The sequence below is a fragment of the Malurus melanocephalus genome, unplaced genomic scaffold (assembly GCF_030028575.1).
Source record: "Malurus melanocephalus ecotype Western Australia unplaced genomic scaffold, MMel_1.1 scaffold_1105, whole genome shotgun sequence".
NCBI classification, from domain to species: domain Eukaryota; kingdom Metazoa; phylum Chordata; class Aves; order Passeriformes; family Maluridae; genus Malurus; species Malurus melanocephalus.
Window position 1 is genome coordinate 30,798 of NW_026624337.1, and position 9,928 is coordinate 40,725.

At 51.2% G+C, this 9,928-nt stretch overlaps 1 protein-coding gene across 15 annotated transcripts in view; it reads right to left on the reverse strand.

Moving 5' to 3' along the window:
• MAPT (microtubule associated protein tau) overlaps window positions 1–9,636 on the reverse strand; it is a 23,466-nt gene extending 13,830 nt beyond the window's left edge. For 6 of the 15 annotated variants that reach the window (XM_057386983.1, XM_057386977.1, XM_057386980.1 and 3 more), the window contains exons 1-6: window positions 9,478–9,587; window positions 8,174–8,260; window positions 7,048–7,134; window positions 5,539–5,604; window positions 3,039–3,872; window positions 871–917 (exon numbers count right to left, since the gene is read on the reverse strand). In XM_057386983.1, the coding sequence (XP_057242966.1) occupies window positions 871–917; window positions 3,039–3,872; window positions 5,539–5,604; window positions 7,048–7,134; window positions 8,174–8,260; window positions 9,478–9,523 (1,167 nt within the window). In that variant the 5' untranslated portion in view covers window positions 9,524–9,587. Of the gene's footprint in view, window positions 1–870; window positions 918–3,038; window positions 3,873–5,538; window positions 5,605–7,047; window positions 7,135–8,173; window positions 8,261–9,477 lie in introns of all 15 variants that reach the window. The other 9 variants (XM_057386988.1, XM_057386989.1, XM_057386987.1 and 6 more) reach the window with 7 other exon arrangements.
• Window positions 9,637–9,928: the final 292 nt, after the last annotated feature.

Below are 9,928 nucleotides of genomic sequence, written 5' to 3' on the forward strand. Positions count from 1 at the left end.
AAAAAAAATCAGTATGGGAAGGAGACAAAACGGGATCAGCGAAATTAAACGGGATTAGAAGGTGCAATGCAGAGCTGGGTGTGGGGTAGGTGATGGCTGGGACTGCTGGCACGGTGTATAGAGAAATACCCAATTTCAGTGTTTGAAAATAATTCTATTCCTCGTTTTTAACTCCTCACCCACTGAATTTCCCCTCAGCTTGTCCGTTATCCCACTCAGGCACTGACCAGGCTAATGGCCAGCTGAGCTAAACCTCCTCCAAATTACTAAACCTCCTCCAAATTACTAAACCTCCTCCAAATTACTAAACCTCCTCCAAATTGTTAAATTTCTGAAATTCCCGTTATCGAACTCTGCTCCTCACCCAGAACACAACATAGCATCTTTTGGAGGGGTTGTCCTGTGCAAAGCCAGGAACTGCATTTGATGATTCTTGTGGATCCCTTCCAGCTCAGGATATTCTATCCTGCAAGGCCTAGATTATTTAATTTAATGTTTTAATTACATGTTTTGCTTTTTTTCACAGTCAAGCTTGTCCCTGGTGCAGTTTTAAGTTTGCCCCAAGGTCAGCTGCTGCTTTCCAGTCCTGGGCTGAGAAAATGATTTCTCCAGCCACCCACCCAACCCCATGAGCCACATGTTTGATTTAGATTTGGATCATTTCCTCACCCTCAAAAGAACCCTGTGGATTGCACCATCCAAACCCAGGGGAGGGGAGAAAAAATAAAAACACTCTTGAAAACAAATGGAAAAATGGAACATAATGGGAAGGTTTCCTAAGAGGAACAGCAGCAGGCCAGGAGGGCAGGAGAGGAGCTGGGAACATGGACAGGTGTCCAAAACCCCTGGTTTTGTTTTTTTTTAGCTTACCTTGGGCTTCTTTTCATCAGCTTCAGTCCCTTCCTTGTCAACACGACCTGACAGATGGAAACACAGAGTTACACTCCTTGGGACTGGCCACAAACCCCAGAGGTGACAACACACTGCTGGGGGGTGTTCCCTGTCCCTGCTCTCCCTAAAAATCAACACTGTTCTTAGAAAGATGACAAAGCCGCTGTTTCCTGCCGAAATCCTTTCACCACTCCATAAACACATTCCTTCTGCGTTAGCAGATGATCCTGTGTTAATCAGCACACACCAACGAGGTTTGTGTGAGAGYATTTTGCCCAGATTTCCACCCAGTTCCTGCAGGATCCATCCAGTTTAGGACAGAAAGTTCCCTTCAACCCTAAACACGAGTCTCTAAAGCATCCACTTGTTCTAACAATCATATAAATAGAGACTCAGGCTGAAGGAAGCCCCAGTCCAGCAGCACTGTGATCTCATTTAAGGGGGCTGTTCAGTTGGCTTTGCAGAGCACTTTTATCCCTGGCTGTTTTTAATTCCCATCTCTCCTGACACACTGCTCGCCGCCTCCCAGCACAGTGCCCCTTCCACCTGGGTCAGTCTAATTAGGAGATTAGAAACAAGGAGAAGATAAAGTTTGTACCACAAGGCGCTCATAATAAAACCCTTTTCCCTCTGCTCTCAGCTAATCAAGTGGAGAAGCTGCTGATCTCCTCTGTGTTTGGAAAATTGTCCTGGGGGATCAGCCCTTTGCTGATGGCATGGGCAGTGTGGTCAGTCCAGCACTGACCCATCCCACCCCTCCCAAATTCAGCCAAACTGCACACCRGAGCAAGGCTGCAGCCAAACAGCCACCAAGATTGTCTTTGAAGGGAAAGAACATTAAATAATTAAACTTCTCCTACTGAATCAGAAGCTGGCTGGCTCTGGGCAGTGCATCCCCACCCTGCTGTTGTTCCAGGCTCCAGTGCAAGCCATGCCAGTGCCCTGCAGCACCCGTGCAAAGCTTTCCACTGCCAATCCCGTAGGGAACAACGAGAAATATGTTACGAGCTTTAGCTCCTGCAGAAAAAGCTCCATCAACAATTTCTTCGTGAGCCCTGTGCAGCAAAGAGCCAGAAACCAGAGCAGCATTCCCAGGTTAATGGGAGCAGCCAAGTCAGCCTTTGGAATGTGGAACTTAGGGAAAAAAGCAGAGCTTCCCCTAGGATAGACCCTGGAGAGCCAGAGCTGGGGTACAGCATGGTGAGACACCAGTGTGTGTCCTGCTGCCCTGGCTTGTTAACACAGCCACAGCACAGCCTGCCTTCAGCCACTGAGCTGGGCCCTTGGGACATTCCTGAACCCAGGAGAGGTGAAAAACAACCCTGGAGAAAGGAAAGGTCTAAGGGATGCTTGTGCATTCAGCGGTGAACTCAGACCTTCAGCCAAGGCTGCCCTCCCAGCCCAGCCCCACGCGCTGCTCAGATGCTCCTGCTGAACCCCCAACCCAGCACGGAGCTGGCACACCCAGGGACACCCCATCCAAGCTGAAATTGCAGCAGGATGCTTTGGAAGAGCAATGGACATGCCTGGCAATGGAAAAAGATCCTGCTGGCTGCACACCATGCCTCCAGCAGCAGCCGGGAACGGATATTTAAGGGGAAAGTACAAGAAACGGGATCAGTGTGGCAGCTTTTCCATGGTTAGACCTGCCATCCTTGCCTTTTTYCTCCTCCCTCCTCTTTGGGGAAGCCAATTCCAAGAGTTATTGGCTCAGCCATGCAAACCAGATGGCGACTGTCCTGCCGAAAGAGCCACACATGGCCGGTCAGCCCCGCTCTGCCACGCCAAAGCCACGTCCAGCCGCTCCTCATCCTCTCTGGGAAGGTGCCAGGTGGGAGTTAGGGCACCCACCCAACAGATCCAAGGGAATCGAAACAAAAACGGGTGAAAAAAAGCATGATTAGGGTCACGCCAGCACCATGCAAAGGATGCAGAACCGCAGAGCGAGGGGCTGGCAATCCGATCCRGGATTAAATAAATTAAAGAGGGAGRGGMAGGGGGGAGAGGCAGTGCTGTGGGTCAGTCACAGCACGGCTCCAGGCCATTTCCAAGCAGCAGGAGTTGAGGTGGCAGCAAGCTGCGGTGCCGGATCAGGCACAGCCTTGTCGGGAGGCAGCCCAGCCCAGGGCAGAGGGTGGAGCACACACCTTTGAGGAGAGGGACACGACTGGCCTTGTCCGCAGCCAGGCCACCGGCCTTTCTCCGGGGCGTCCGGCGGCCCCCTGCATCGGGCACCACCTCTTCTGAAGGAGCATCTTTGTCCTTCACATCACCTTCTGCCTCAGCAGGGAGTTTGGYTGTTTCTAGCACGGGTCCAGAATCTTCTCCCTCCTTGGGCTCAGCCCCTTTTTGGGGGACACTTTCAGAAGTTTGTGATGGAGTGACCTCTGGGCTTCCTCCTCCCTCCAGGGGCTGTGGCTTCTCCTCTTGCTCCTCTCCCGCTTTCCGTGACTCAGCTTCAATCACAAGCGCCTCTCCTGGGGTGTCTCTGAGGACACCTTTGGATTTGTTTTCTCCATCGTGTCCTTCATGAGTCTCCTCAGCTGCTGCTGGACACGAGCCCTTTCCAGGTCCCAGCTGATCCACAAGGGAAGTTAAACCCTGCTCAGAAGTTTCATCAACATCCCGGTCCTCATCTCTCTCCCGTCCGCCGGAATCTTCTTTAGAGGGGGTTCTGGCACACAAAGGAGACGTTCCATCTTTACGGTCACCTGCTCCACCTTCTCCTGCCGGACCCTCCGTGCTCACGCCTTCTCTGCCTCCCTGATCCCACAACTCACGGCTGCCCTGGGGCGCTCCGGAGCCTTGGTACATGTCCAGGGGGATTGGGATGGTCACCTCGATCCTGGTGGTGGTGGTGGACACTGCTGGRGGTGGCTGCTGGAGCCCCGTTCCCTGCTCCAGGGGCTGGCTGGCACCTTTTGCTGCCTCTGCCACACGCTCCCGAGGGCCAGGCTGGAGCTTGGGAGAGCTCGGCTTGCCTGGAGTCCAAGATGTGGGGTTTGAAATGAAGCACGGGCAAGAAATTAGCACAGGCATGTCAAACATCGCGTAACGCCGGGAGAGTCGGGGTTTCTAAAAGAGAAAAGTCCCACCCCGCCCCACCAAACAGACAACTCTCTCCTACCATGGCTTTTGCCTTTAAAGGGAAATCTGGTTTAGGTGTAGAGTTTTCCAAAAGCTGAGAACATTCCTATTTTTCCTAACACCACCACTGARCAGTTTGCTGGTCAGTGCCCACCTGCTCTTGCCTTCAAGGGTCGGAGCTTTCTGAGCACTGATCAGGTAAAAAGTCAAGAGCCTAAATCAGAGCACTGAGATCAYGACTGTGGCTTAGGTAGATTAACGAGACTAAAACAAGAAAAGATGGAATTGAGACCGACTTGGTCTTTCATTGGTGTCCTCCCCATTTTAAGAGAATATCACAGTCAAGTGAAACAACCACACAAAGACCTCGTATGTGACAGCTGAAAAGATCCCAGGACAGGGCAGAAAGGGCTTAGTAAAAATCTGGTGAGAAACAGCACTAAAATTAGGGCAGAGAGAAGAGAGAACTTCATCCCCCTCTGCTAACAATCCTGATTTTTTACAACAGTGCCACTATTTCATAATAAAGAAGAGCTGACAGCCCAAAAACCACTGGCCAGGCAAGTAAAAGGTTTTATTCTAATTGCAGGGAGCAGAATTGTGCTCATCTGTGTGTGGAAAGCAACAACAACCTGAATTCTGCCCTGAGCCGAGAAGGCAAAGACCTATTTTACTTCTGCAAAAGACATGGATGTCTAAATGCACTAATGGAGCCACGAGGAGGAAAGACACCGCCCAGCTGGAGGGATTTCTGTTTACTGCACAGGAAACTGCTTCACAAAATGGCTCTTCACTAAGATTTTAAGCAGCACCCTAAATTGGGGCTGTGGTGTACAGTAAAAACAGGACAGAAACATCAYGGGGAGTTTCAACCCCCTAAGTCTGCCCCATGGAATTAAGCTGGCACTGGGGGCTTTGGGAAAACCAGTTTTCCATCATGTCTGAACTAAGAAAAGTCAAGAGAAGCTTTCCAGGTAGCCAAGGGGTCCCTGGATAATTTCTGGCTCATCTAAGCAGACACATAATTAATGCTGTGAGAACACCCGCAGCCCACTGTGCCTGGCTTTGTCACTCACATTCCCCRAGGCTGGCATGAGGAGAAAAACCCCTTAATGCTGAATTCAGGGTATCAGTGAGCAGGTTTGAGTCATGTTTGACATTAGAAAGGCACAGAAATGAAACAATTCCCTTTTTTTATGTGTGACACACAGGATCCACACTGTCTTTGTTCAATCAGAGAAGCTCCTCTGCTCATGGCACATCCCAGCTCTGTCCATCAGCTTTTCCAGCCTGGAGAATGCCCTGGCTTTGCAACTGGACAAACAAGCAAAGTGACTTTGGCCATCTGAGAGAGAAATCTGGTGCATGASAAGCTGCAATTCCCTGAAATGAGTATGTTGGAACATTCCAAGCACGTATGACCCTCCTCAGTCACAAAAACATGGAGAACTGCACAGCTGCTGTGCAGGGCAGAGCATTTCCTCACAGAAAAAATACTCCCAAGCCACCAGCAACCAGTTGGCAGCGACAACTGGTGCCAGTGACAGACWATTCACCCACCTTGAGTGGCATCTCCTGCAGCGTGGTCCTCCAGGTTGGGAGTGGCTCCTACACCCGCCTCTTCAGCTGCTCCCAGGTCGGAGGAAGAAGGGGAAAAACATGATCAAAACAAGGGTTAAGTTGAAGTTTATGCCTGGAGAATGGATTTACCTCCCTGCTGAGGGAACRGGCAGGATCTCTGCTGTACCACGGGCAGCACCAGAAAGGAAATGGCCCCACAGTGATGGTGGAGTGAGGGTAGATCTGCTCAGCCTGTGCTTGTACAGACCAGAGGAGCATTTCAGCAAATTCCAAATCCTAAACAGCAGCTCAGCACAAGCTCTTTCAGGCAGAAARCAGGCTGTTAAGGAGCAAGGAAACTTGTGGGGTTTCTACCCCCACCTGGCCTTCATGCAGCCAGCAGCATTCCCATGAATGTCTCTTACCTGAGCTCACCTTCTCGGTGTCTGTGACCAACCTGTGAACCCTGCCAAGGCTGTGTGAGACCAGAAATTCCCAGTCTGATACAAATCTAGAGAAATCCTGAACTTCAGGACTGCTGGCACATAAGAGAAGCACTGTTTTCTTCACAGTGATGATGGTTTGTCTTTCATCAGCTTTTTTTCCATTTATTCTACGACTACTTTCAAACCAGCTTCAACTATTATATTTGTATGTCACAGCTCTCTAGTCAAACGAGGATTTTTCTGTTTCGTCCATTTTTTCCCAGAAGTTCAAGAAATACACACTGGCTCCCTGGGACAGTCAAATCCTCCGTGTTTCAGCCCAGGGCTCCACCAGCAGCTCAGGAACTGGATCCAGGACAGAAATTTCACTGCTGTGAGCTCGCTTCAGTGTTTGGCACTGCCAGAAGCCCTTTTCCACCCACTGCCTTTCTCAGGTCCTGCCTGATGCTTCCAGGAAAAGCCACTGGCYATGGCACAGGGGACACGTCCTCGTTTTTGGCACACAAATCCTGCTCTCTCACACACAGCACCGCCACGGCCGCTCCCTGCTCTGCCTTCTCCAGAAAACCAAGCCCAGGTGCAGCGATTGCCCACAGGGCACTCAGGCTGAATTAGTCACTTCACTTCCCCTGCATTATCCTTAAAAGCACTGCTGCAGTGGCCTGGTTTTCACCTGCCACTCCAAAGACACCCGAGTGCTGCAGGACGGGCACCGAGYGCCCGCGGGGACCAGCGGCCAGGGGCTGCTGGCAGAGGGGCAGGAACCACCTGGATCTGTGGCTATGAGCCTAGAGCTGAGACCAAAGCCACCACAGAGACATCAGCCAGGAAGATTTTCAGATGTGGAGCGGAGAAAAAGAGAGAAGAAAAGGCTGTGAGTTCCCCTCAGGATGGGGAAGGCAAGAGGACAACTGAGAGTGAGGAATTATTTGGAGAAGAAGGAAGCAGCGTYGGGAGCAGCGTCCCTGTGAGAGGTTCCGAGGTTTTATCTCACAGCACTGACCAGTCCAGCTCTCTGCTCTGTGTGCAGCAAGAGATGAAGCTGCACCTTGGTCTCCCTCACCTGTGGTTCCTTCTGGGATCTCCCCATGCTGCTCCGCACCACCCTGATCCTCGTGGTCTCCTTCCTCCACTAAAGGTGCTGTGGCATCTGAAAAAACAACACAGCTTTCAAACAGCTGCTRAGAGGCAAAGCCCTCTGGAGGCCAGGATGTGCCTGAAGAACTTTTTGCTCAGAGAAGCACTCGACACCTTCCCTTGAGCCAGTGGAGCTCGTGGAGGGAACAACCAGGCATGAGACAGCAAAGCCAGAACCACAGGAACACCATGAGCTGCCCCACTGCCACACCGTGTGCCACAACACACTCCCTATGCTTCTGAAGGCTTTGCCTTTTGGTCCAAAAATCCACAGCTAAAAGCAGCCTGAGGCACAGGCACAGCAATCCTGCACAGGGACACGGCTGGTCCCAAGGGACACCTTAAAACATCCCAGCACAGCTGCCTCATGCTCTGGGACACACAGATATCTGGCTCCATCTACCAGAGGGATGTCTGCCCATCCTGACAGTGCTGATCCAACTGGAAAGCAGGAAAACAGCCCYTCCTGCACCAGGCAGGTCCTACATCCTGATTTCTTGAGGCATTTTCCAGACAGTCAGCCAGCCCACGCCTCCAGGGCTGGGATTGCTCAGCATCTCTGCCCACTTTTCCTTCCTTTCAGASCAACTGTGCAAGCTAAAGCCTCTCCCTCAAACCTCCAAAGGCAGATAGTTGGGATTAAAGCAGCCAGAGGAACGCAGAAAGTGAAGGTAATTACAACAGTGAACAAGTTTCTGGATCACTCTGGAATCAGAGTCTTCCTACCCACAAACCATTCAGGACTCGGGGAGCACAGTGACACAAATCTGTGTGTCACCACCAGGACCCTGCAGTAAAAACTCTGCAGGAAACAAACCACGAGCAACATCCTGAGCTGCGATGAACACTTTTCTTGCCTTGCAGCCCACTCTCCACCTTTACAGCTCATTATCTCGTTCTGCAGCACAGCAAACAGTGATGAGACTAACGGGGAGCATTTTCTCCTCTCCTCCTGGGAAACCCCACGAGGACACGGCGTGGAGAGTCCGTGGCGAGGTTTACCACGGTCCCATCCATCATGGTTTCAAAGCAGAAAGTCAAAGAGCTCCCACCTTCCGTAGTTGGGGTGCTCTTAGCGTCAGATGTTTCAGAAACAGGCTCATCCGATCCATCATCGACTGGTATCTGAAGGGGATAGCCTGGAAAACATTCAAATACTTACAACAAGTCCTTGGCTATCAACGGGGGCCTGRGGGGGTTACCTGATTGCCCAGAACCACAGCAGCAAAGAAACTGCAGCTGCAGAGTAAAAACCACCTGAACTAAAAGCAAGCAAAGCGTGAAAATGCCAACCAAAAGCACCAGTGTCACCACCACCACCAAAAAGGAACAAGCAGAAACCCATCAGCAAAAGAAAAGCCCAGTGAACTGGACAGGCAGAAACAGCAAAGCATGGCACAAGCAGGATCTTAGCAACATAAGGAGGAAAGATGTGCAGCTCCTGAGTCACTGTTGTCCTCTCCCTCCCAGGATTGCAAACCAGCCCGTGTTGGTAACGGGTCGGTGCAGGACAATGTTCTGTGCCAAGAAGTGGTGGCAAAAGTCTTCTGGAAGAGCAGGGCAAGAGGCACAAGTCTCCACTCAGCAAGGGTGTGAGCAAATCAAATAATGAGAGCTGGAAAAACKGATTTGGAAAAGAAGAAGTGAAATCCCTGGGAACCTGTGATGTGTAAAGCAACTGAGAGGAGCTGTTGGACTGCAATGTTCTACAGAGCCCRGGATGGATGGATGCTGTGGATTCTCTCCAGGACAGAGGCCATCCATTTTATCTGGTGTAAGAGGTGTCCAAAGCACCTCAAGAAAAGAAAATTCAGATGATGTTTATATGGAGCATAACCAGGAGTGAGTCCCACCAGGCGTGCCGGGTTTCCAAGCTCAATTGTGGRGCGTGGTGGAATGAGAAAGAAAAAGCTTCTGGAGAAATGCAGGTCTGAAATATGGGGAGGAAGACTCTGTCATGGCCCCCACGCCCTCTGCTCACTTGTCCCCAGGTCCCTGTGCAGGTGAGGAAAGCAGGCAGCAAGCAGCATCCTTGAGCTGTGACCCCAAATAAAAAGCAGTGCTGTGTTTTCATAGCAAACCGAGGAGTGAACACCAAAAAACACTCGCAAAGCTGCAGCAGTGGGATCATCCCTAGGCTGGAGACCAGGGGCTGGTGATTCTGCTCGTGCTGGGCAGTGATGTTCACCAGCAGCATTTTCCTGTGACTGAGTGCTGGAGCATCTTTTGGGCTCCCTGTGGTGCCCACAGTGTCCTACTGTCCTGTCCCCAAGGATCCCTGGCACCACCACGCTGTTCTCCCTTCCCCTATTCAGCTCAKCAGAGGGTCAGAAAGGTTCATTCTGGATGTGCTCACCTGATGAGAAGTGTTTTTCCTGGCCAGGCGCGTGATCCTCCATCATGGTGATGTCCTGAGGCTGCTCTGCCACCTCTCAGCAAGGATACCTGAAAAGGAGAGTGAAAACTAACACCCATTAGGCAAAACCTGACACAACACGAGCAAAGGGAAAGTCCAGTTGTTCCTGCACAAGCAAAAGCATCACTGCATCCCTCACAACAAAAAACTGGCAATTCCTGCCAGCTGCATCCAAATTCCACAGGTATTTAAGACGTCCCAAGCAAAATTACCATCCTGGTGCACCCAGGGCACTGYTCTGACACAGTTTTGTCCCAAGAGACCCTTGGGAGCAGTAGGCTGAGTGCTGACATACTCCTGGTGTACGTTCCAAGCTCTGCATTTCCATTTTAATCATTCTCCCCATTTGTCTGCTGCTGAGGAGTGATGCTGAGGAGTGATTCTGCTGCTG